The sequence below is a fragment of the Alexandromys fortis genome, unplaced genomic scaffold (assembly GCF_014885135.2).
Source record: "Alexandromys fortis isolate MF-2015 unplaced genomic scaffold, M_Fortis_MF-2015_v1.1 scaffold_88, whole genome shotgun sequence".
Taxonomy (NCBI): Eukaryota; Metazoa; Chordata; class Mammalia; order Rodentia; family Cricetidae; genus Alexandromys; species Alexandromys fortis.
Window position 1 is genome coordinate 5484448 of NW_026067961.1, and position 25635 is coordinate 5510082.

Consider the following 25635-nt stretch of genomic DNA (forward strand, 5'->3'; position numbering starts at 1 on the left):
TCTCTGTTGGACCTTGAAGACTCAGAGGCCAGATCCTATATGTCCATCTCTCGGGCTAGAGAAAACGGATTGGGGACGTCAAGAAAAGTTGGTGGGAGACTCAAACATCTACCACAGTGTTGTCCCACAACTGATTCTGTGGCTCATGTGGCTCGAGATGGAGAGGTTGAAGGAACTGAGCCAGGCCCTGTGCAGCTTTCCCAGACACTTCTTGAATGACTTATGTGTGGACAGAGAAGCCAGGGCGAATGTCTGAGGTTCGGGTGTTGCTCGTGCTGTCCCCCAGTGACTGGTGACGATCCTGACCCCCGCTGACCCTTTGCCTGAGCTGTTTCGCCTGCCCTCCTGGCTCCTCACCGGATGGTAGCACAGGGGCCAGAAATTCTCTGTCGGAGGCAGCCGGCGTGCAAGGCAGGAGCTTTCTAAACAGGAAGGAGTGAAAGGGGAAGGTATCATTGCACTCGTGGGAAAAGACACTTTCTGGGGGAGGCACCAGAGAAATCAACTGAAGCGCCTCGGGGTGGTCCAGTGAGTGAGAGTGAGAGGGCTCGAGCCGACAGCTTGAGTCCGGGTCCCTGGATGCCACGTGAAAAACTGCGTGCAGCCAGGTGGCGCACGCCTTTAATCCCAGCACTCGGGAGGCAGAGGCAAGGGGATCTAGGTGAGTTTGGGACCAGCCTGGTCTACAGAGCGAGTTCCAGGACAGCCAGGACTGTTACACAGAGAAACCTTGTCTCGAAACAAAACAAAACAAGTCATGTACAGTGGAAACTGGATAGATGGGGAGGAAAAACAGAATGGCTGCGAGCTCCGTGGCCAGATAAGCGAACGCAGCGCCACAGACACAAGAGGCCAAGTAAATAAGCAAATGTCGTTCACTGTTTTAAAGACAGACTTTCCCTGTGTCTACCTGGCTGGCCTAGAACTCGCTATGTAGACCAGGCTGGCTTTGACTGCTCCTTAGAGATGCCTTCTGGATAATTAAAAATTAAAAAAAAAAATCAAGGGCTGGAGAGCTGGCTCAGAGGTTAAGAGCACTGACTGCTCTTCCAAAGGTCCTGAGTTCAATTCCCAGCAACCACATGGTGGCTCACAACCATCTGTAATGGGATCTGGTGCCCTCTTCTGGCCTGCAGGCATACACATAAACAGAATATTGTATACATAATAAATATTTAAAAAAATCAAATCCAATTCAAATGCTGTAAATTAAAATAAAACCCCTGAAAGGAATAGAACTAGCTGCTTGTGTGGCTGAATCCGGGGGCTCAAAGGGATCCTGGGGTGGGGGCAGAGAGCTGACTCAGCGGTTAAGAGTAAGTACTGTATCACAGCAGGCCAGGTTCAGCGTCCACGTCGGATGGTTCACAGCCGCCTATAGTTCCCAGTCTGGTAACTCTGCCCTCCAAGGGCATTGGCACTCATATGTTCATACCCACCACAGCCATCACACACACCCATACTTTAAAAATAATATTCAGAGAGAGAGAGACTGTCAGTTCCCTCCCCGTCGTTCCAGAAACAGGGAACGGTGGCGCATGCCTCTGGACCCTGGCCTCTGGAGATAGAGATGGAGGACAAGCCTGGGTCATGAGAATGTCTCTTCTTTCGAGACAGTGTCGCCTGTGTCCCAAGCTGGCCTTGCACGTGTGTGTGTTTTCATTCCCAGCATCTATTGCTCAGCTTTGTCTTTGAGAGTCACTGTTCTTGTTGTATCTGAAGGTTCTTCATTCATCCTCATTGTCACCTTGTCAACTGGTAGGCGTCAGCTCGCATTCTGCCACGGATCTGTACTGATAAGTGTCCTGAGACTGTACAATGACACTTTAGACTCTCCTACATGTGCCTTTAGTAATGCCTGCACTCGAGTTCTGTTGGGTGTATGCCTGGGCATAGACTGTGATCTTCTTGGTCCCAGGGCACAGGCGCATATCCTGTTTGAGTGGAGCCTGACAGTTTGCCTCAATGACTGTACCAGTGTGCGTTCTTGGGGTAGTTCTGAAGTCCCTGCACCTGCTTCTCTTTTCTGTCGCATCCTACTGGAAAGGGAAGGTTCTAGACTCCCAATGAATCTCATGGGCAGAAAGCTGAGCAGTCTCTATCTACCGAGTCCTGGGTGTAGAGGCATCCACCATCCTTCCCCTTTCTCCTATCTCAGTGATGGGCCACGCACAGCATGGGGTTTTCCCCATGGTCGAATGATGTTGTTTATAGCTTAATTCTCTGCCACCGGCTGGGTCAGTGCATCTGACAAGATTAAAGTGTTTGCATTCCTTAGACCCAGACCTTTAGATAAGGTCCTCAGAAATGCAGTCCGCTGTGTTCATGTGACCAAAAGCACCCCGATTTCCCACGCTTAGAAAGAATGCTTAGCATTATAGATGGAACCCGCCCTCCAGATTCCTAACTTCACCCCCTCCCCCATTTTAAATAAAAAAGGAAGACTTTGGCCTCAGAAAGAGGAACCCCAAGTAGGACGTGGTGGTTTCACACTCAGAGGAAGTGGCTCCCAGCGGCAGCGGGGGCGGCACAGGAGACAGCATGATGCTGGAGGCTGCTTGCTGCTGTCCAGTGAGTTAGGCCCAGCCTCGGTGCCACCATCTAAAGGAGGGCTCTCATAAACCAAACATAGCATTAACCCCAGAAGAAAGTGATCCTGTGGTAGGCATAGAAATGTTCTTTTTTTTTTTTTTTTTTTTTTTTTGTATTGGGCTGCAGTTCATGGCCTCAAGCATTCTAAGCATGTGTTCTTTGCTTCAGCCACACGTGACTCCCAAGTCAGAAGTCTTTCGTTTGTTTGTTTTGAGGTAGGGTCTCCTGTAGTCCAGGCTGGCCTTGAACTTGCAATGTATTAGTTGAACTCTTGCTCTTTCTGCCTCTGTCTGCCAAGTGCTAGGATTACAGCTGTGCACAACCAAACCCAGGCTGCTGGGAATTGAATGCAGGGCTTTGTGGACGCTAGGCAGGACTCTGCCAGCTGAACCCTAACCACACCCTCAGCCTAGAATCTCTCTCTCTCTCTTTTTTTTTTTAAGAATAAAAATTGGAGCCGGGTGGTGGCGCGGTGCACACCTTTAATCCCAGCACTTGGGAGGCAGAGGCAGGTGGATCTCCATGAGTTCGAGGCCAGCCTGGGCTACAGAGCAAATTCCGGGACAACTAGGGCTGTTACACAGAGAAACCCTGTCTCAAAAAACCAAAAAGAAGAATAAAAGTTGGCTGGGAACAATAGTGCATTCCTTTAATCCCAGGACTTAGAGGAAGAGGCAGAGGCAGACAGATCTCTGTGAGTTTGAAGCCAGCCTGGTCTACACAGTGAGACTATGTCTCAAAAAACAAAACAATAAAAATATAAAGAACATAAAATGTTGAGCAAAATTGATTGTATAAACATTAGTCCTTCTGCTTACTGCTCAGCCCGAAACTGGAGTCAATCGCATCCCCCGCCCCAACCCCGGGCTGTGTGGTGGGGGGGGGGGGGGCAGAAAGAGTGTGAAAACCCGAGGGTGGCGAGAAGTTGCTGTGAGAAGATGTTTTCTTGATCTGACGTGGCTCTTGCATCCATGAACTCATAGAGGTAGCAGGTTACTTGAGTAAGACCTGCACAAGACTGGGCCTGCCGCATCCCATGGTGCTGGGTGGCCAGAGGCCAGGCCATGAGACTCACTAGCCTGGAAGTTTAAACTCCTAGGAAGTGTTTGTGGATACACACTTGGAATAAGTGTATAGGTTGTGGTGACCTAGAGCCGGAGAAAGCTGGTGGCGGTGGGGAGGGATTTGGTGACTTGGAGTGTGGGTGGCACACCCTGTGTCCTGTGATCTGTAGTGTTTTGTTATTACTGTGGTGCTGTGGCGGGAGCAAGGGATGATGGAGGGAGGGGTTGGCATGACCAAGTAGGCTTTGAACTTACTATATAGCTGAGGCTGGCCTTGACCTCCTCCTGATCAGCTCCCGTTCATCCCAAGTGTTGGAACTGTGAGCAAGTGCCACTGTGCCTGGCGAGTCAAAGCTGTTTTCAAGCTGATTGGTTTCTGGCTAGACGTTTCTAAGAACTGCAGATGTTAGTCTTCAATTCTTAGATGTCAGGCCATTCCTCCTGTCTCCCTCTGGGTCATCTGCTGGTCATAATGCGAGTTCACCTGCAACGAGAGGTACCAGAGCCCAGAGGGTGGCCTAAGGTGATGTCACAAAACCACCTAGACAGTATCAGACCTCGTGTGTGTGTGTGTGTCAGGCTTTGTGTATTCCCCTGTGGCCCAAAAGATCTGGCCAATCCCACTTGTCCATGTCCAGCACAGCAAAGCAGTCTCATTGTGTCTCTGCCTTTCCCTCAGGAGAACGGGCCTCGGAGCAGTAAGGCAACAGAATGCCCCCTGGGGTGGACTGCCCCATGGAGTTCTGGACCAAAGAGGAGAGTCAGAACGTGGCTGTTGACTTCCTGCTGCCCACAGGGGTCTACCTGAACTTCGCGGTGCCCCGAAATGCCAACCTCAGCTCCATCAAACAGGTACAGCCTCCATCTTAAGGCCAGTTCTCACACCCTGACACTCAGACATAGAATCCTGGGTATCCACTGTGCACGTGTGCATCAGCCAGAGGATATAGCCTGGGCTATCATTTCTCAGGGTCCGTACACCTTATTTTTGTTTCCTTTTGGTTTTTTCTTACAGGATCTTATTGGAGTAGGCTAGGCCAGCTGGCCAGCAAGTCAAAAGGATCCGCTTTTCTCAGTCTCTTGAGCATTGGGATTATAGAAGATGCGGTCATACCCAGCTGTCTATTTTATTCTGCTTTAAGATTTACTTATTTTGCTGGGTGGTAGTGTTGGACGCTTTAATCCCAGCACTCAGGAGGCAGAGGCAGGCGGATCTCTGTGAATTCGAGGCCAGCCTAGTCTTTGGAACAAGTTCCAGGTTAGCCTGGGCTGTTACACAGAGAAACCCTGTCTTGAAAATCAGAACAAAGCAAGATTTAATTATTCTTATTTCATGTGTATGGGTATCCCTCGTGTGTGCCTGGTGCCCATGAGGAGCCAGAACTGGAGTTACAGATGTTTGTGAGCCACCATGTGGATGCTGGGACTTGAACTCTGGAAGAGCAGCCAGTGCTCCTAACTGCTGAGTCATCTCTCCAGCAAGCCCTGCCCCCTCTGCTTGTGGGTTCTGAGGGATCGGCTAGGCCAGCACTTTGCCAACTGAGCTCTTGCCCTCAACCCTTAGATGTGAGTTCTACCAGATAGAATTTCTAAGAATTGTTTAAAAACTTGTGGTTAAACTCCACTTATCATTCCAAAGTCAGCTTCCCCTTTGAGAGCATGCGTTTCCTTTCACTAGATTACTAGATGGCGAGCCAGTTTCGAGGCCGTCGCTGGCTGGGCTCACATGCCACACATGACTGTGTGGTCATTTTTGGAACAACTCTGTGTACCGTGCTTAGAGTTGTCGACTCTAAGCAAATGCTGTGCTAGAAAGGGGCTTGGGTTTTGCTGGATCCTTTTCGGGCTGATTTACTGAATCGAAGCCTTACATCTGGATGGCATTTGGTAGTTGCTGTCTGTGACTTTGAAACGGCTCGTGTGACCCACTAAGTGTGGCATTTACTGGGCTAGGTTTTGAGCTACCAAAAGTTGATACCTCGCCTGTTTTGTTTTTTTAGACAGGGTTTCTCTGTGTAACAGAACCCTGGCTGTCCTGGAGCTTGCTCTATAGACCAGGCTGGTCTCGAACTCACGGAGATCCGACTGACTGCCTCTGCCTCCTGATTGCTGGGATTAAAGGCGTGCGCCACCACGTCCAGATCTTACCTGAGAATTTTATGTCATAAATAGCAAGCAGGAAAACCGGCTGTAGAAGTAGGAAGCGTCTCTGCGGTCCTGTCTTCCTGAGAGATTTGCTTTAATATTGATTCTCCCCCACTATGAAAACAATAGAGACACATTCAAATTTAGGAAAATAAGAAAAAGGACATCAGGGATGTAGTTCAGTTGGTTACGGGGCTTGCCTAAAATGCACGTTGCCCTGGGTTCAATTCCCATCACATCATAAACCAGGTGCGTTCATACACGCCTGTAATCCCAGCACTGGGAGACTAAGCGGTTCAGAAGTTCTGGGTTACCCTCAGCCACACAGTGAGTTCAAGGACATTCTGGCCTCCCGTCTCAACAAAGAAAAGGCAGGCAGGCTGGCTGGTGAGATAAGGCTCAGCAGGTAAAGGTGCTGGCTTCTCACATCAACACCTGGACTAGTTCCTGGTTTTGTTTTTTAATTAAAATTTTTACATTTTTGTTTGTGTCTCCACCTTGCATGCGTGTGTGTGGATGTATGTCTGCCCTGCGTGGGAAGATCAGAGAAGAGCTTGCAGGACTCTGCCATCTCCTATGGCGTGTGTTCTGGGGGTCAAGCTTGTGTTGTCGGGCTTGGTGACAGAGCATCTACCTGCTGGGCCATCTTGCCAGCCCCCAACTCATTTTGTACTGTGCTCTGAGTCTTGGGACAATTCTGATGATGAACTTTTGTACCTTTCTCTTTTTAAAAAGGTTTCTGAATATGTATGATTTATTTTGCATGCAAATACGTATGTGTCCCATGTGTGTGCTTGGTGCCCGCATAGGCCAGCACAGGGTTGTTGGGTTTCCCAGAACTAGAGTTACAGGGTGTTGTGAGCTGCCATGTGAGTGCTGGGAACTGAACCCAGGTCCTCTGCAGGAGCAGCAAGTGCTCTTAACCTTGGAGCCACCCCTCCAGCCCCTTGTATCTTTTTTTTTTTCCCCTGAATGGACATTGTGACACCTTGATGCTGACTACAGACTTTATATAAATGCTCTCCAGTTTGACAGTTCATGCCTGTGGCCCCAGCACTTGGGAAGCAGAGGCAGAGGAATGAGTTTGATGAGTAGCCAGGTCTACAGAGTGAGTGAACATAGTGATCTCCATAGCAATCATCGTGTTCAAAAGTCACACCTGGTTGTCCCTCTGGGTGGTCAAAGGTCATCCATGAGCCCCAGCCCCCATTCTCAGAAAACCCTGACACCCAGCACGGAGGACAGAGACAGGAAGTTTATTAGCATGTGGCCAGTCCGCAGGGGTGTGAACTTTTGTCGTCTTGGGGGTCTCCCTCTGCCCTCTGGGTGTCTTGTAGGGGCTGACGTGACCCCCTCTCTCTTCCAGGTGCTGTGGCGAAATGCGCAGTATGAGCCGTTCTTCCACATGCTCAGTGACCCTGAGGCTTACGTGTTCACCTGCGTGAACCAGACAGCCGAGCAGCAGGAGCTGGAGGATGAGCAGCGCAGGCTGTGTGACATCCAGCCCTTCCTGCCCGTGTTGCGCCTCGTGGCGCGAGAGGGCGACCGCGTGAAGAAGCTCATCAACTCCCAGATTAGCCTCCTCATCGGCAAAGGTATACTTGCTGGGGGTAGGAGCTGCCCGGGCTGAGCCCACGTGGCCTGGTGTTGTGCTGACCCCCCCCCCCCATACTCCCAAAGGTCTCCATGAGTTTGATTCCTTGAGGGACCCGGAAGTGAACGACTTCCGCACTAAGATGCGCCAGTTCTGCGAAGAGGTCGCTGCTCGCCGCCAACAGCTGGGCTGGGAGGACTGGCTGCAGTATAGCTTCCCCCTGCAGCTGGAGCCCTCGGCAAGGAGTTGGCGGGCTGGCATCCTCCGCGTCACCAGCAGAGCCCTGCTGGTCAATGTGAAGTTTGAGGGCAGTGAGGTGAGCTGTGCCTTCAAAACCCCAGGGATGCAGGCCTGAGCTCTTCATCCAACCTGCCGTGCCCACGAGGGACCCCAGCATCTCCATTCCTTCTCCCAGTAGCATGAGATGACATTCGCCAGATTCCCCATGCCCGCCAAAGGGCTTAGCTGGTTGTCTAACCAGGAAATTTGGGGTTATTTTGCTTTATTTACGGGTATGAATGTTTGCCTCGTGTATGTAAGTGCAGGCGTGTCTAGTGACTACAGGGGTCAGAAGACAGCCATCAGAGTCCCCTGCAGTTAGAGATGGTTGTGAGCCGCCATGTGGGTGCTGGGAATGCTGGGAACCAAACCCCAGGTCTTTCTGCAAGACCAACAAATGCTGCTCATCAAGAACTGTCACATACAAGCAGATGTGACAGTGCAGACGAGTGTAGTGTTAGCCCACCCCATCCCCACCAGTGTTTCCTGGGATGCCTTGATCAGCCAACACCTAGGCTCTGACAGGCAGCCCTGCCTCTGCCTCAGAAGCCCCCGGGCCTGCAGAGCAGAAGGCTGACATCCTTCTCCCCACAGGAGAGCTTCACCTTCCAGGTGTCCACCAAGGACATGCCCCTGGCACTAATGGCCTGTGCCCTCCGGAAGAAGGCCACAGTGTTCCGGCAGCTTCTGGTGGAGCAGCCTGAAGACTATACCCTCCAGGTGAACGGGAGGCATGAATACCTCTATGGCAGCTACCCGCTCTGCCAGTTTCAGGTGAGCCCTCCCTGCCACCTGCGTGTGGCCCTGGGAGCATCAAGGGACCTGGATTTAGCCTCTCTTGAGTCTGAGGCAGACCTTTTTAGTTACCATGAGAGCATCCCCTTGCTGAACTGGTCCTCTGTAAGCACAAGGAGGGACCCCATCTTTATGGGAACCGACCTGAGGCCCCTCCTGAAGTTTGGGATAGGTAGTATCAGCTTGGCGAGTTCCTGGTAGCCAGTTGTCCAGGAAAGGAGTGGGGGACCACCCATCATCACCTCACCCTGCACCTCCATCCCAGTACATCTGCAGCTGCCTGCACAGCGGACTGACTCCCCACCTGACCATGGTCCACAAATCCTCCATCCTCGCCATGCGGGATGAGCAGAGCAACCCTGCCCCCCAAGTCCAGAAACCACGCACCAAACCTCCCCCAATCCCTGCTAAGAAGGTGAGACAATGTACTTCCTCCCCTGCGTCCCCCAGTCAGCTGGGAGGCACACCAGGAGGGCCTGGGTTCAGGGGCCCTTGGTGGGTGACCCGTGTCCGGTTGGAATCTGTGTGAACCGCAGGGCAGCCTCCATTGTCCTCTTGTGGATCTTACGGGTATCGGGGGCCCTGGTGCACAACACACTTTCTGGTAAAAGACAGACGGCATTGGGGACAGGTGTCTGGGCCTTGCCACCAACCCTGCCTCCCTTCTTCCCCAGCCCTCCTCTGTGTCCTTGTGGTCCCTGGAGCAGCCTTTCTGCATTGAGTTGATCGAGGGCAGCAAAGTGAATGCGGATGAGCGGATGAAGGTAGGGGCTCCTGGGCCAGGTGAGGGAGCCACTGTTTGCTATACAAACAAGGTGGCTGCGGCCAGGACGGGTGGTGGCGGAAGAAGAGTGGGAAGATGTCACACGAAAGCCACCTGACCACATTACCCAGCGTCCCTGACTGGAGTGGTTGTGAGCCGCTTCAAAACAGGAAGAGGGGAGTGGGGTGAGCCAGCCAGCCGGAGACTGATTCGTGGAAACCGGGCAGGGCCCATTTCTGTGTATTTGACTTCGGTGGAGGTTGTGGGGATGAAAGCGGTGTCTGGGGAGGTGTGAGGAGCAAGGAAGAGTGGCTGCATCTGGTCCGGGTGCGCCTGCAGCATGGACAGGTAGCTGCCTCATCCCCTGGGGTCTGAGCTCCCTTTGGGCTGTGAAGGTAGCGTAGGGGCTCTGTGCTCTTTGGTTTTTAAAAAGCACATCCACAAGCCTCACATCCTCTTCTCGCCGCTGCCGTCCAGGTGGAGGGATTATTATTCCATCTGTGGAATGGGAAGCCCACTGAGAGTCTGGGTTTCATTTCCAGCACCGTAGTTTTACCAGCTTGGAGGGCTGGGTGCCCGTGCCTGGGATGATCAGCTGGTGGCACTCCTGGATAGGAGTCCATACGGTTCAAAAAGGCAGGCAGGCTGAGGATGTTAGAGCCAGCGAGCCCTGGAATTACCATCTCCTGTTGAAGAAGCTGAGGCCTGAAGTAGGAAGGAACATGCCTTGAGTATCAGTGCATCATCTGTGTGGCCTCACATGCCCCGTGACTTCTTGTCCTGCTTGGCCAGTGGCTTCTCTCTGAGGGACAGCCCCCCCCCCATAAGGAAGTACATTCAGACTTACTTAAGAGTGAGGATATTTGAGGAGGACATTGGTGGGAGAAGCTGGCGAGGGAAGGGATATGGCCCAGGGTCCCCCTGATTCACTTGCTCTGTTTCTGGTACCCACCCTACCCCCAGCTGGTTGTACAGGCCGGGCTCTTCCATGGCAACGAGATGCTCTGCAAGACGGTGTCCAGCTCAGAGGTGAATGTGTGCTCAGAGCCCGTGTGGAAGCAGCGGCTGGAGTTTGACATCAACATCTGTGACCTGCCGCGCATGGCTCGGCTCTGCTTCGCGCTCTATGCCGTCGTGGAGAAGGCGAAAAAGGCGCGCTCTACAAAGAAGAAGTCCAAGAAGGCGGTGGGTAGCACTGGCTGGAAGGAATCTGGACCTCCCTACAGTGCCCCGCAGGCAGGCTAAGGACAGGGATCCTGGGGGGCCTGGAACCCTAAGCCTCTGTACCATCATAGTCTGGATCCCTCCGCACTCTAGGGATAGCTTGTGAACGGCCTGCTTGAAAATATCCACTGTGAACCTGTAGTCCAGGGGGCTTTTGCAGGCAGCTTCCTGGGTAAAAAGTGTCCTTGGTGGCATGGGGTAGCTGTTGCCTTGAGTGGCTGGGCCCCCAGTCACACTTCCAGCATGTCAATTGGCCCTTGTCCTGCTGTATACACTGGAGCCCAGCCAAGTGCTGGGACAGGCTCCTGTTTCTCTGGAAGCCAGGATCAGAGATACAGGCCTTGCTGGTTTGTCACTAGGACAAAGCAGTTGGTCCTCCCTTGAGTCTTCCTGGGAATCCTCCCTTTTCCCATTGGGCTTTCAGGGTTGTCCTGATCAGCAAAGGGGGCTTGGGAGCTCTGTGACTGGCTCTAACCCACTGGCATCCCTCCCTAGGACTGCCCCATTGCCTGGGCCAACCTCATGCTATTCGACTACAAAGACCAGCTCAAGACTGGGGAACACCGTCTCTACATGTGGCCCTCTGTCCCAGGTGGGCCCAGCCCCAGGGGAGCAGCTAGCAGGGGTGGAAGTCCCAAAGCGAGTGACTTTATAACTCCATCTGTCCCTGAGTTCAGATGACAAAGGAGAGCTGTTGAACCCGGCGGGTACAGTGCGTAGTAACCCCAACACGGAGAGCGCCGCGGCCCTGGTCATCTGCCTGCCTGAGGTGGCCCCCCATCCTGTGTACTTCCCTGCTCTGGAGAAGGTCAGTGAGGACCCCTGTCCTGCTAGACCATTGCTTCTCGGCCTTCCTAACAGTGCAATGTCTTACTTAATACAGTTCCTCTGTGGTGGTGGCCCCACCACCACCATACATTGTTTTCTTTGCTTCTTCATGACTGTAATTTTACTACTGTTATGAATTGTACACAAATATTATCTGTGTTTTCTGATGGTCTTAGATGACCCCTGTGAAAGGGTCATTCGACTCCCAAAGAGGTTGCAACCCATGGGTAGAAAACGATTGTTCTAGACCTTCCTTACTCCGGTTCTACAGTTCTTAAAGAGTAGATCCTGGCCGCCCTGGGATTTGCCCATTGCTAGGCTGTATGTTAGGCCAATTCAGGGGTTTCCAAGAGCCATTTGGGCCGCCACTGGGTAATATCTGTGTGGGAAAGATGTTCCTGGCATGTCATAGGCACGAGCTCGGACGCCGGTCAAAGCTGTGCAGTACACAGCACGGTTTCCACAAGTGAGAAGGGACAAATGCTAGGTCTGAGGTGTAGATGTCCTGCTTTGGGGCCCTGCAGGGGCTGCCCCAAGCCCAGGGTGTTGAGAGCTGGACGCTTGTTGCAGATCCTGGAGCTGGGGCGTCATGGTGAACGTGGGCGCATCACAGAGGAGGAGGTGAGCTCAGATCCTGGGGTCGGGGAGCTGGGGATCAGGTGCGGAGCTGAAGGCCTCACCCTGTCTGCGTCCTTCAGCAGCTGCAGCTGAGGGAGATCCTGGAGCGGCGGGGGTCTGGGGAGCTGTACGAACACGAGAAGGACCTGGTGTGGAAGATGCGGCATGAAGTCCAGGAGCACTTCCCGGAGGCCCTGGCCCGCCTGCTACTGGTCACCAAGTGGAATAAGCACGAGGATGTGGCCCAGGTGAGTGGAGAAGGGGATTCTGGGGAAGGAGCCCGGGGCAGATGGACAGCTGCCGCCCACCCCTCACCTGACCACCAAGCTGTCCCAGATGGTCTATTTGCTGTGCTCCTGGCCGGAGCTTCCTGTGCTGAGTGCCCTGGAACTGCTGGACTTCAGCTTCCCTGACTGCTACGTGGGCTCCTTCGCCATCAAGTCCCTGAGGAAGCTGACGTGAGTTCCCGCTGGGTGCTACCTTTGGGGACACAGACTCCCGTCTTTTCCAGAAGGGTCCTGGGTTGAACCTGGCCTCTGCCTCCTACAGCCCTCTTTCTCCGCAGGGATGATGAGCTTTTCCAGTACCTTCTGCAGCTTGTGCAGGTGCTCAAATACGAGTCCTACCTGGACTGCGAGTTGACCAAATTCTTGCTGGACCGAGCCCTGGCGAACCGCAAGATCGGCCACTTCCTCTTCTGGCACCTCCGGTAGTGAATGCACCCTAGCCTGAGGGCCACAGGGAAGGGGGACCTCAGGCTTGCTGACCTTAGATTTCTATCAGGCCCAGATGTTCTGGGTGCCCTGGGCCCCACCCAGGCTGGGGTGTGTGTGTAGTAAGGTCCTAGGCAAGACTCAGTACCATTTTTTTTTCAGCTCTGAGATGCACGTGCCATCAGTGGCGCTGCGTTTTGGCCTCATCATGGAGGCCTACTGCAGAGGCAGCACCCACCACATGAAGGTGCTGATGAAGCAGGTAAGACTTGGCCGGACTCTCCTTCTGGCTGTGTGCCTTTCCCCCCAACAGCACTGTCCTCCCTGGCACCCACCGCTGCCTTTCCGCTGTCACCACCAGGGGGAAGCACTGAGCAAGCTAAAGGCGCTGAATGATTTCGTGAAGGTGAGCTCGCAGAAGACCACCAAGCCCCAAACCAAGGAGATGATGCATATGTGCATGCGCCAGGAGACCTACATGGAGGCCCTGTCCCACCTGCAGTCTCCGCTCGATCCCAGCACCCTGCTGGAGGAAGTCTGGTGAGCCCCACGCCCAGCCCCACGCCCGGCCCCACTGGGGCTCCTCCCACCCCTCGGGCCTGCGGAGGAGCACCTGTGGACCCCACTCTCTGGCCAGCAGTGTGGAGCAGTGCACCTTCATGGACTCCAAGATGAAGCCACTGTGGATCATGTACAGCAGCGAGGAGGCAGGCAGTGCTGGCACCGTGGGCATCATCTTTAAGAACGGGGATGGTGAGCAGGCGGGCTGGGGAACCCGTCTCTGGGCTATCCCGATGGGTGGTCCTGGAGACATGAATTGGAAGCCTAATCCTGGGACCTAAGGGAATGCAGAGCCTAGCAGACACTGTGGTCTCCTTCCCACGCTGCAGACCTCCGCCAGGATATGCTGACTCTGCAGATGATCCAGCTCATGGATGTCCTGTGGAAGCAGGAAGGCCTGGACCTGAGGTGGGGGCCCATCCCAAAGGGCATCAAAACTATCGTTAACACGGCGGCTGGGAAAGGGATGCTCTCAGTGCAGGGAGACAACGGAAAGCTAAGAGAGGCCAGGGAAGGCCGTCCAGGCGTCCACCTTGCTCCCTCTGCACTTCCTGGCCTCCTGCCCACCTAGAAAGCAGAAACCTTTTCCCAAGCCCTCATCGTATTGCCAGAGCCTCCCGAGTCCTCCCCTCCTCAGCAACCTGAGTATTTCATCCCCTGTGGCTGTTTTGAATGTCTCTCCAGGACAGCCTTTGGTCATGACAGTCTCCTCCCCTTCTCACAGGATGACCCCCTACGGCTGCCTCCCCACTGGAGACCGCACAGGCCTCATTGAGGTGGTCCTCCACTCGGACACGATTGCCAACATCCAGCTGAACAAGAGCAACATGGCAGCCACAGCTGCCTTCAACAAGGACGCCCTGCTTAACTGGCTCAAGTCCAAGAACCCCGGGTAGGTTGCAGGCCTTCTTCCTGGGAGGCCTGATGTGGGAAGGGTGGGGCCTATCAGAGAGAGACAAGGTAAGAGGAAGGGCTGTGACCTTCTCTGACTGTGGCCAGCCTGAGTCTGAGTCAGCAGGGCTGTTCTCACCTGCCATGCCAATGGCTGTGTGATGCCACTAAAGGCTTCGGGACATCCGCCATTCTGAGTGGGCTCGAGTGGGCTCACCTGGGATATTCTACATGTATTGCTTTAGGACACCTCAAACCATCTGGGGCTTTTGCCAAGCCTGGAGGGTCTAAGCAGGATTCCACTGAATGCCTGGAGCCTCGATGTACCCTCCTGTGGGCTGCCTCTCTCCTCCTGGCCTCTGCTCAGCCCCAGCTTCTCCCCATGGGGAACAGGTTCAAGATCAGGGAGGCAGCCTAGGGTGTTGGAACAGTGCATTCTGCATCTGTTGAGTATAGCAAGCGGAAAGGCTAGACTCTAGAGGGAGAGAGGCAGCCTCTGCCTAGGGTGTGTGGCCGTGACTTTCGATCTTCCCCACCCAGGGAGGCCCTGGATCGAGCTATCGAGGAATTCACCCTCTCCTGTGCGGGCTACTGTGTGGCCACGTATGTGCTGGGCATCGGTGACCGACATAGTGACAACATCATGATCCGAGAGAGCGGACAGGTAGGGAGGGGTGGTGGGCGTCGGCCCCCCTGGGTCCCTGCGGCTCCAGCCCAGGGCTACTCCTGAGCCCGCACGCCAGCGCTGTCCCTCTTTCCTGACTTCTCATTCTGTACCTTTCCCTCCCCGTCAGCTGTTCCACATCGATTTTGGCCACTTTCTGGGGAACTTCAAGACCAAGTTTGGAATCAACCGTGAGCGAGTTCCCTTCATTCTCACCTATGACTTTGTCCACGTGATCCAACAGGGGAAAACTAGTAACAGTGAGAAATTCGAAAGGTGAGGGCACCGCCACTGCCTCCGCCCTGGACCACAGGGACCCCGGGTGAAGGGCCACAGACGGAGACAGTCTCCCGGTCCCTCCCGTGGTGGGTAGTCTGGAGGAGACAGGGTGAGGAGGTCAGCCTGAGGAGCTAGGGGCTTTGGTACAGCCATCACCAGAGCAGCGGCTCAGGGAAAAGTGCAGAGACTGGCCTTGGCCCAGAGGGATGGTGAGAACCCAGGACCTCACCTGCTCCCTGCTGTGCCTCCCTCACCCGCAGGTTCCGCGGCTACTGTGAACGCGCCTACACCATCCTGCGGCGCCATGGGCTGCTCTTCCTCCATCTCTTCGCCCTAATGCGTGCCGCAGGTCTGCCCGAGCTGAGCTGCTCCAAAGATACCCAGTATCTCAAGGTAAGTGCTGCACGGGGTTCCTGTGGCTGTGATCAAGACCGTGACCGCAAGCAACGTGGGGAGGAAAGGGGTTTACTTTAGCTTCCAGCTGTAGTTGATCAGGAGTGGGCCCTCGAGTGAGTCCCTCCCCATGGCTTGCTCAGCCTGCCTTCTTACACAACCCAGGACTGCATGCCCAGAGGTGGTGCCATTCACAGTGGGCTGGGCCCTCCACATCAGTCACTGACCAAGGAAAATGCCTCCCAGGGCTACTTACAGTCAGTTCCTCAGTTGAGGTCTCTCGTCCCAGAAGTCTCTAGTTTGTCAGGTGGACAAAAACCTAAGCAGCAACTCAAGCCGAGGCTGAGATGGGACCTACTCCAGGGCTCTCTGCTTCCCCAGGCTGGCCTGGGCAGGCTGGGTTCTAGAAGGGCCCCCCCCCCATTGGTAGACTTCTTGAGAATAGTGATGCTCATGGGGGGCAGGGTGCACACCATCCCTGACCTAGCAGTGGGGTCTTCTGGGACGCGGCCAGAGAGCTCCAGTTTGCTGGGCTTCGTCATGCTGGTATGAGATGTGGTGACCTTTCTTAGTCCGTCTCTCACAGGTGTCTCACACTCACGTGTGAGCTGTGTGAGCTAAGGTCCTGTCTACATCTTATAAACTGCTTCCGGCCCACATGCTCAGTTTGTGGTCAGTGGAGCAGAGTGAGGTGGTGACAGGTCACAGAGCTGGCCAGGGCATTCCCTGAAAGCCACCTAGCACTCCAAGGCTTCTGGCTCCGGACACCTGAGCAGTGGGTGGGCTGGGTGAGCCATGGGGCTTGCAGGTCTGAGTAAGCGCTTTCCCTTCTAGAGGGAATTTAACCTCCCTTAGGCTTCAGTACAGATAGGGTAACAGAGAACAGGGTCCCTCAGCGTCTCCTCGCTGTGTGTTTGTCTAGGACTCTCTGGCACTAGGGAAGACAGAGGAAGAGGCGCTCAAGCACTTCCGGGTGAAGTTCAATGAGGCCCTACGGGAGAGCTGGAAAACCAAAGTCAACTGGCTGGCGCACAATGTGTCCAAGGATAACAGGCAATAAGGGGCCCTCCCCTGGCTGTCAGCCCCAGAGGTAAACTGTCGGACCTGGGGACTAGGCACGCTCAGTGGTCATCAAAGAGGCCATGACACCTGAACGGTTCCTCAGGGGGAGGAACCACACAATTGCCTCTTGTTTACACTGGTTATTTATTTATGACTCAAATTAAGGAACAAAACAGCCATAAATGGAACTGTCTTTGTGGAGGGGGGGTGATGTCCTCGTGGGACACCCCTCATCCCACCCCCATCAGCACTGTAAGCAACGCCTTGAGGATCGTACCCCGAGTCTTCCAACCTGTGGACCTTGGCCCAGCAAAGAGTTCTTCTTGGGGCCTTCTTCAGGCTCCCAGCTAGGCTGCCTGGGGCAAGCCTGGCAGTGACCTGTTACCTCCCATCCAGACAGACGACACCTCAATCCTCAGCTCACCTCCACCACCTTTGTGTGGCCCACCTTTGGCGACCTCCACCAACCAAGCCTCTGGCAGCTCCCGAGGAAGTCAGGGCACCCTCTAGACTCAGGCACGTTTGCTCTGCCCTGCTGAAGTGACCTCTTGGATATGGGGACACCCTCACCTTTTATTTTCGGGTAAGAAAAGGATAGCCAAACTATGTACAGAACTCGATAGCTGGGAGAAGGGCCTGGCCCCCCACTATGAATAGTATGTGCCAGTCTTAAACACTCAAAACTGGCGACTGGTTCAGGGCAGTGTGGTCACGAATGGAGACAAAGGCAAGAACAGAGTCCACTGTGCAGAGTGTGAAAGAGTGTGAGCCACACCCAAAGGCAGCTTTAGGGACAGGCAGGATCTCTCCCAGAGCTATCCCCTGAAAGGCAGCTGGAGAGCCAGGTTCTGAAGGGAGAACAAGAGTGAGGGCCAAATTCAAAGCAGCCTGGGCTTTCATCCTTGAAAAGGAACAGATCACAACGACTCTAGAGATGCAGGTCTGAGCCTCCTCCCGGGCTTCCCACAGCCACTCTAGCGATGGAGCAAGGCACCTGGGCTTTTAGCTCAATGATCTGGGGACACAGCTCAGTGATACAGCATGCGCTCCATCTCCATGTATCGGCTGCCACCTCAGGACCTGGGTGTCTCGGTATCATTCTGAGACCTGCAGACCCTTCGTGGCTGTGTTGCCAGCAGCCCAGAACATGGCTCAAGGAGGCCAGGTGCCAGTGCCCCCTGTTGATGAGCTGAGGGTCCAGCAGCAGTTTGTACCTCCACAAAGAACCTGCTTAGCCCACAGTAGCTGCTGAAACCCTTAGTCTGCCCCCCACCAATGCTGAGACAGGAAATGTGCTCGTGTGTGTGAGAGAGAGAGAGAGAGTGTTGTGTGTGTGCATGCGTGTGTGCGTGCCTGCCAAGTTATTTATTGAAACGAGTCTGGGTGCTCCCTGGTGTGGTGCAGACTGCACACGCTCAGCCTTTGAGTTTTTATGGTCTGTGCACCTGGCTGTAAGAATATTTTCTATTTTTTTTTAAGTCATTTCATGTTTGTGTGTGGGAAGTGGACTTCCTTCCACTGATGTGGGCTGAGACATCGGTGCCACCTTGACTTGACAGGTAAAGACAGGTGGAAAGAAATAAAAGGCTTTCTATGTTCTTACATTCTCGGCTCCAAAAGCAGCAGGGGGTGGGCTGGGGACCCTGCTCAGGGGTGGAACACGTACCTGGAACGTGCGAGGCCTGATGCCTTCCTCCATACCATAACAACCGAAACAAATCCTGGCACGGGTGTGGTGGGCACCTGCAATCCCAGCACTGTGCACGCAGAGGCAGAAGGATTGCTGTAAGTTCGTAAGCAGCCCTGGTCTAGACAGGAAGTTCCAGGTCAGCCTGCCAGGGCTCCACAGCAGATCTTGTCTCCCAAATAAGGAAGTGACAGAACAGACCCCACTCAGGCTGGAGTTAGAACCAGAACTTTATTATAATGCATACACTTCCTGATCTAGCGTCAATATACACAGATTAAAGGGGACAGACGCTGCAGCTACCAACACATGAACATGTCCCTCTCCCCATCAGCATCTGTCCATCTAATAAGACAGCTACAGGGACTGGACATGGGAGGGTGGCCTCAGACAGTACAGCCGTCGGCATCCTTAAAACTAGCAGTGAGGGCCAGAGACTCCCAGTTGGAGAAGTCTAACTGATTGTATGTGGCGAGCTGAGTGCTGTGGGCTTAGACGCTGTCTCCTACCTCGCCACCAAGCAACGAGACTCCTAGCTACGGGGGCTTGGGTCTTATCCCACACCCCGACAGCAAGGGGGCATCCCATGGGGCCTCTAGGGAGGAGAGGAAACGGCCTGTTTTGGAGCATTCTAGCACTTTGTCTTTGGGCCTCAGTATCTCCTTTTGGATGTTGCAGTATAGACTTACTCAGGCCTGTTGTCTTCAGATCAAGGAGCCCGAGTGTCTTGCAGAATTAGCTGTCAGTTCTCATGAGCTACACATTTTCACCAACAGGGAGACATATTTAGTAAAGAGAAACCACGAGGCTGCAAGTGAGGTGGCTGCCGGTCACTGGAGTGTACGAGAGGCCAGGGGCCTTGGCAACTACCTGGCTGTTGAAGCCTCTAAATGTGGTTGGGGTGCTCGGGTCTGGTCCTCCAAGCAGCACTGGAAAGAAGCCTGTGGCCTCTGCCACGTGACTGTAGAGACCCCAGCAAGGGCCAAGTGACCTGGACCTCTCTAACCTGATCTCTTGTGAGGAAGGTGGAAGAGGGAGAGTTCCTCCTGGGCCTGTGTCTGACTTCAACTTTACACTCCTGTGCTGGGCTATACTAGCACAGGAGAACACAAAGAATCCCGGTTTATTTACAAAATATTAAAAAGCCAGTTGGTCATCTACATATTAACCCCCAATCTCCCACTTTATACATGCACTAGTTGAAAAAAAAATAAAAACTTTTAAAAATAAAGAAAAATGATGACTGGGCGGGAGCAGTGTTTTTACCCTTTGTCAGCAAGTCCAATCACTGCAGCGTCTCTGGAGGTGCGAGGTGCCGAGGCCCTCTCCCGGACCGACGGAGGAGCTGTGGGGCCACTGCACCCAGCCGTGGCCAGGGAGGAAGTGCCAGCTCCTAGCAAAACTGCAAGTGTGATGGGCAGGGAGGGTGGAGGGCGGAGCCGAGGGCCCACACACTGTGCACAGGCGGATTTCAGCGATGGGGGAGGGGTCTGCAGACCTGCTGGCCGAAATGATTTTGTACATCGTGGACCCGTGGGGCTGGGAGATGGCTAGAGAGAGTTCTGGAGAGCAGGTGTCGAGGCGGGCGTTCAGTAGCTGAGCGTGGAGTCATCCCATTCCAGCTGCTGCTGCCGTGTGGCGTTCTGGCCATCCCCCGGGCCGCCCTCCTCCTCCTCACTGCTCTCTGACTCGGCACTGGTGATCTCCTCCTCCTCCTCCCCATCTTCGCTCTCCTCTTCCTCCTCCTCTTCCTCCTCCTCCTCGCTACTGTGCTGGTCCTCATACGTCTGGGAAAGAGAAGATGGTGTAAGGCTAGCTGGTGGCTCCTCCACCCAATGTCCACCTGCTGGAAGCCACAGAGGGAGAAACCAACCCTACAGTGACAGGGGCTGAGCTGCACTGGGGCAGCCAAGCGCGCACCAGCAACTCAGTATCCATGCCCTAGGGAAGGGTATCCATGCCCTAGGGAAGGGGTGCTCGATGCTGAGGGATGAGATTCGTCCTGTTACACCAGAAACATCTTGGGGTAAAGAAGCAGAGAACACCAGTTGCCTACCTTGCTAATCAGTGTGACCTTCAGCAAGGTCTCTGGGCCCGGGTTTCCTCAACTGAAGACCCCCTAAGCGCACAGACCCGATGTGCAGAGTACATGGCACATACAAGGACGCAAGGGGCCACGGTTGCACAGGTCTCTGGTGCTCTGCAGTCTGGGGACGCCTCTGCGCCTACCTCCATGGGGTTCACGGTGATGGTCAAGGCCGAGTCGTCCCAGTCCATCTCGTTCTCCTTCCCGGTGTCCTGGTCCCGCATGGTTCGCTGATGGGCAGCTCGGATCCGAAACACCCCCAGGATAATCATGAAAACCAGGAAGCTGACACACACCACAATCACAACGGTTGCTGTGCTGGGGACAACTGCCAGGAGATTTGAAGACCGGATTCAGCTTTTGTGACACTGCTTACCTGGATAGCAGTCCCACCCTGGGCTTCCTAAACTAGCTGAAGTGAGAATGAATGTGTCACAGCGCTTCACCTGATCCTAAGAGACTAGGGGGAAACACTAAGGCAGCCAGGCCTCGCTCACCTTCCACTCTGCGGCTGTGGTAAGCTGCCTTCTGTATGTGACAGTACAGGGGAGCTGTGCTTATAGCCAGGTTTAGTGGGGGACCCACGTGGACCCTACTTGGATGCCATGGACTTCCCAAGAGCCCTACCTGCAAATGGGTGAGGATTGGCCAGGTTGTGACCAGACAGGTCAACAAAGGAGCGATGTTCAGGGTGGACAAACTGTGGCTGGGCAGCCATGTGATTGGCGTGTTCCACAGGGTTAGCTGTGTGGATCACATTCACCTGCAGAGGACAAAGAGATCACTGAAGCCGGCGTCCCACGTGTACCTGACCGGCGACCATGGAGTCAATCAGGCGAAGCTGTGCTGTTCCAAGGCCTCCAGGCTGGGTACAAACAGGGTTACTCCAGTGACCAGAAAAAAAAAAATCAAAAGGAGAACCTGTCAACTGATGTGTAACACTGTCACACATCCCAGAAACAGTGCTTGTCTAACGTTTATTTATAGTGTAGCTTAGAAAAGAAAACATTTGCATCAGTGAAGAAAACAAGCCCAGCTCACCTCAGACCACTTTCCCTGCTACCCCGGCTGGAGGAGAGGCAGACCAATCACCATTTGCCCTCTGGCTCAGGTAAAACGCTTGCCAGCATTCTAAATTGAGCCTTGGCACGCTACTTAGGTCATGGCGGAGACAGTGAACTGCTCAGAACAACTGAGTCCATTTCCCCAGACTGCAGGGGCCCTGGTTGATGAAGTCGGCTGCAGCAGAGGGTAAATGTCTGCCAGCTACTGTGACCTCAGGGTGACCACGGCCTAGTGTCGGCACCCCCAGCCGGTGGTGATCCAACACAGCTGCAAGGCCATTTGCTTCCCTGGGGATTTTCCCATGTGGACCCCCAGGAGCAACCTTACCCCTCCTAAAGACACTCACCCTTTACCTCTAGCCAAGGTCTCCAAGCCTGCATGTGAACCCTGCCAGCAGCCCACAGTGTGAACAAAGCCACCTTGGGACCAAGAGTCAGGACACTTGAGTACCTTCTACCGTTGGCCCTTCATGGGTGGGGCTGGACTCACCTCCACCTTGAATTCGTTGCTGAGGTAGCGACCATTTAGTTCTGAGCAAATGAGCTTGAACTTCCGGTCAAGCAGGGACCTGGTGTGCCAATTCCGATAGCGCAGGAGGTGCAAGACCTCCTCATAGCTTGCCATGGTGTCCACACCTGGGGGGTGTCAAAGGCAAGTGGCTTTTAAGTCTGGAGCGTGGGTGGACCCAGGAACCTGAAGTCACGCACTTGGGTCAGCTGAGCCAATGGCCGCACCCTTGTGGCTGAGGCAAGTAGGAGCATTTCTCCATCCAGGGGCCTGTGCCGTTATGTGCCCAGCTCACCCTGCATACGGCACTGCCTATGTCCCCCATTCTCTGCACCCCCACCATGTGCAGAGGGCAGCGGTGTGAAGCGAATGTGTCAGTCCACTCTGCAGGCAGCAAGAGCCTCCCTTTCCATCTTACCCTCTGCTCAGCTCCAGCCCCTCACCTGTAAAGACCACGCCCAGGTCCGAGTGGCTCACTTCGATGCCCTTCTGCTGGAGGCGGGCCGCATCCACCTCCAGACTTTCCTGCTCTGGGTTCAGCTCCTCCCCTTCCACTGTGACCTCGCAGGTGTCCAGGTCATGCACAATTTCCTCTGACACCAGGGACTCTTGAACTGCAGAAATGCCGACCAGAAATAGCAGAGGCTATGGGGCGGGCAACGCCAGTCAACCCCAATCCCCAGCCGCATCTCAGGCTCACAGCCAGAGTTCTAGGGACTGAGACTGAAGCAAGGAGGAGTCGCTGTCAAGACGTGGGGCGCTGGGATTATAGGCAGTGGTGGAACATAAGGCCAGCATGTTGAAGGCCCGGGTCCCAGGCCCAGAAACAGCTCAGTGGATAAACAGAACTTGGTGAGTACCCAGTAAGAATGGGGGGGACACTGTCTTCCTGTGGGCTGGCCTTAAAGCTATGTCTTAAAGTCTGATGTCTGACTAAAAAGCAATGTAAAGATTCCCTCCACCCGCAGCCAGGATTCAGAAGCAGACTCAAGTACGAAAACATTAAACCCTAGAACCGCACAGAAAAAGGACCCGTGAGGGGGCTGGCAGGCCCAGGTGCAGCTGTTACCTGTAGGGTCCTCAGCCCCGTCCCCCTCAGGCTCCACTTCTCTGGTGATGGTGCTGATGATTCGGAGCTCGGGGAAGAGCGAAATGCCCTCTGGGCTCTCAAACTCAGAAGCTGCCCGGGCAAAGTGGTGGACCCCACTCAGGCTGATCTTGGGCTCCTCTGGCTGCAAAACCATCACGTAGCCTTCAACTGGGGGCACCTCGATGCAAGCCGCCTCATTAAAACACCTTCAGGGAAGCAGGGAGAAAGGAGGCTGAGGGCTTTGAGAGCTAGGAGGCTGTCACCCATCAAAGGTTTGTGTGAGGCTTGGAGGGGACAGAGGATGGCCACTCCAGGAATGCACTTCCCATTGTGGTTGGGAGAAATTTAATTCCTCCAGGCTTTGCAAGATGAAGTCATGACTCCCCTCCCTTAGAGGGGAAGGCAAGTCTAAGGGCACACACACACACTCCGCCAACAGGTCAGTGAAGTGGGAACACACTCCCTGCTTCCGGTCAGGACATACTTGACCGTGCTGGTGATTCTGAGTCTGCGGATGCCGGGCGTGGGGAACTGCCTTGAGTTCAGATAGGAAACATGCTGCAAGGCTTTATTCAGCTCGCCAACGTCGTCTCCCTCCAAGGTCAACACAGCCTGACTGGAGCTCGCGTGGATCTGAAACCATCACACTAGAGTTGGGAACAAGATTGCAGCCGAGAGGAGCCGAAGCCGTGAGAGATGGCGGAGCAATCAGCCCGACTGAACCGCTGACTCTTTAGTCCCCAGAGTAAAATCCCTCACCCCCAGCCAGATGAAGGCACCCAGGAGGCAGAGGCAGGTGATCTCTGAGGCCAATCTGGTCTACAGCATGAGTTCCAGGGCAGCCAGGGCTATACAGAGAAACCCTGCCTCGAATAACAAAACCAAAACCAAAAAATCCTTTCACCCACCTCTGCCTTACCCTGGCGGCCCCACTCCTAGCAGGCTAGGCTGAGTTGAGGTGACACTTACCTGCACCCCTCTGCTGCCATCCTCGGGGACCTGCAAGTCCAGCCCTTCCTTGCAGGTATACAGACAGTCAATCACTTTCTTATCCGCCAGCTTCCCAGAACGGATTGTGAGGCCGGCCAGGTTACCTCGGAAAAACTGTGTCATGTGCAGGTCGCCACCTGGGGGACAGGAGGGGCGGGATGTTAGGCTTGCAGCTCGCAGCTCCTGGTTACCGCTCAGGCTGTAACCAGTGGTGGCAGCTCGATGGATGGACATGCAAGTTAGTTCAGACCAAACTGTTAGCCTTGCAATCTACATGGAAGCGCAATGAAAAAATTAAATTGTTTATGATCATGCACATGGCCTGGAGAAGAGAGAAGCTTGGGGTGGGGGGTTCCCTCACCCAGAGCCTGGATGCCCAGGGGCCCCTTCTTCCATATCTGACTACTCCCTGATGGATGGTGGTCAACCCAGAACCATAGACCAAGGTGCACAGGGCACTGCCCCCTTAGCACTAGCTGTTCATCTAACACCTACTTGGCTGAGCACACTGTGGGATGCTTTCCCTGACTCTGAAGACACAGGAGTGGGGGTGGGGAGGCAGAAACTCTGGGATACTCAGAGTCCACACATAAAAGCATTTAATAGGCCTTCTAGGGAGATTTGTGTGTACATGCACAAGTGTACAGTATTCACATGTATATGCATATACATGTACAGGGTAGACCTGAGGCTGATGCTGGCTCTTCCTTCGCTGCTCTCTACCTTTTCCTTGAGGCAGAGCTCACCTACAGAGCGAGTCTAACTAGCTAGCTTGCTCAGGCAATCCCTTCTAATCCACAGAATTACAAGTTGGTGCCAGGCTCATGCGGCATTTACACGGGTGCCAGCACTCTGAACTCTCATCTCCACGCTTGCATAGCAAGAGCTTCACATATGGAGCCATCTTTGCCCTCAGGAAGCTCTTTTGTTGACTTCTGTCTCTGAGGATGACGGGGAAGACGGAAAGAAGAAAACTAAACCCCAGAGGAGACCTTGGCAGCCCACAACAAAGCGCCACAAACTACAGCTGGCATTTACACTAACGAAGAACAGGGCCCTGGCCTGGCAAGTCATCCCTAGGGACCACTATTTCTGTTTAGAATTCAGTATCATTCGTGACAGACAACAGAAAAACTCTTCCTGTCCTGTGGCTTAACCACGCGATCACCACAAAGTGCCCCCCGAAACCCAGCTTGAGGAATTGTAATGGGTGCCTCGTGCAGTGGCCGTGGGGAACTGGAGGCACTAATACCCCCCAAGTGCAGCCATGGGGGGGTGCAGGGTCGACAGGGGCAGGTAGGGAAGTCCCAGGAGCAATGAGGAAGCTCGATGCGGGCAAGCAGCTGAAATGGTGTCCAGGATCAAAATGCAATTGCTCATCTCATGCGACAGGTGAAATGAATCAATGTCCCATCTTTAAAGGAAACACTATAGTGAATGGGGGTGGGGGTGGGGTGTCCAGCAACCTGCGGAGGCCATAGTCACAGGCTCAGTCTCATTGCCGCTCTCGACTCCTGCATACTCTGCAAAGGCAAGACAAGAGACAGCAGACAAGACCGAGAGGTTAGGCCTTCACATGGGACCTCAGGTGCCAGCAGCCAACACGAGCCCCAGAAAACAAAGTCCCTCTTGACATCCAGGATGTGTTTCACCTGGACGACATTTCCCCAGAAGTGGCCCCTCCAACGCTTCATGTGAGGCCTTCCCTTTTATACATCATCGCCTCTTCTCCTCGCCAGAACACA

The 25635-nt window shown here is 54.2% G+C and overlaps 2 protein-coding genes across 8 annotated transcripts in view; one reads left to right on the top strand and one right to left on the bottom strand.

Annotated features, from left to right (window-relative positions):
- Nucleotides 1-19389, top strand: part of Pik3cd (phosphatidylinositol-4,5-bisphosphate 3-kinase catalytic subunit delta) — a 45812-nt gene extending 26423 nt beyond the window's left edge. For 3 of the 4 annotated variants that reach the window (XM_050153347.1, XM_050153346.1, XM_050153348.1), the window contains exons 3-24: nucleotides 4336-4508; nucleotides 7168-7396; nucleotides 7482-7711; nucleotides 8269-8448; nucleotides 8735-8884; nucleotides 9144-9233; nucleotides 10196-10417; nucleotides 10952-11048; nucleotides 11134-11264; nucleotides 11855-11905; nucleotides 11983-12150; nucleotides 12230-12360; nucleotides 12468-12611; nucleotides 12778-12877; nucleotides 12977-13155; nucleotides 13256-13368; nucleotides 13506-13584; nucleotides 13901-14068; nucleotides 14608-14731; nucleotides 14862-15007; nucleotides 15271-15403; nucleotides 16326-19389. In XM_050153347.1, the coding sequence (XP_050009304.1) occupies nucleotides 4368-4508; nucleotides 7168-7396; nucleotides 7482-7711; nucleotides 8269-8448; nucleotides 8735-8884; nucleotides 9144-9233; nucleotides 10196-10417; nucleotides 10952-11048; nucleotides 11134-11264; nucleotides 11855-11905; nucleotides 11983-12150; nucleotides 12230-12360; nucleotides 12468-12611; nucleotides 12778-12877; nucleotides 12977-13155; nucleotides 13256-13368; nucleotides 13506-13584; nucleotides 13901-14068; nucleotides 14608-14731; nucleotides 14862-15007; nucleotides 15271-15403; nucleotides 16326-16463 (3144 nt within the window). In that variant the 5' untranslated portion in view covers nucleotides 4336-4367 and the 3' untranslated portion in view covers nucleotides 16464-19389. The remainder of the gene's footprint in view (nucleotides 1-4335; nucleotides 4509-7167; nucleotides 7397-7481; nucleotides 7712-8268; nucleotides 8449-8734; nucleotides 8885-9143; nucleotides 9234-10195; nucleotides 10418-10951; nucleotides 11049-11133; nucleotides 11265-11854; nucleotides 11906-11982; nucleotides 12151-12229; nucleotides 12361-12467; nucleotides 12612-12777; nucleotides 12878-12976; nucleotides 13156-13255; nucleotides 13369-13505; nucleotides 13585-13900; nucleotides 14069-14607; nucleotides 14732-14861; nucleotides 15008-15270; nucleotides 15404-16325) is intronic. The other variant, XM_050153349.1, reaches the window with a different exon arrangement.
- Clstn1 (calsyntenin 1) overlaps nucleotides 18365-25635 on the bottom strand; it is a 65573-nt gene continuing 58302 nt past the window's right edge. For 2 of the 4 annotated variants that reach the window (XM_050153351.1, XM_050153352.1), the window contains 9 exons: nucleotides 25357-25413; nucleotides 23870-24027; nucleotides 23385-23533; nucleotides 22880-23106; nucleotides 22254-22424; nucleotides 21793-21938; nucleotides 20866-21001; nucleotides 20382-20566; nucleotides 18365-19939 (listed from right to left, as the gene is read on the bottom strand). In XM_050153351.1, coding sequence (XP_050009308.1) covers nucleotides 19742-19939; nucleotides 20382-20566; nucleotides 20866-21001; nucleotides 21793-21938; nucleotides 22254-22424; nucleotides 22880-23106; nucleotides 23385-23533; nucleotides 23870-24027; nucleotides 25357-25413 — 1427 coding nt within the window. In that variant the 3' untranslated portion in view covers nucleotides 18365-19741. The remainder of the gene's footprint in view (nucleotides 19940-20381; nucleotides 20567-20865; nucleotides 21002-21792; nucleotides 21939-22253; nucleotides 22425-22879; nucleotides 23107-23384; nucleotides 23534-23869; nucleotides 24028-25356; nucleotides 25414-25635) is intronic. The other 2 variants (XM_050153353.1, XM_050153354.1) reach the window with 1 other exon arrangement.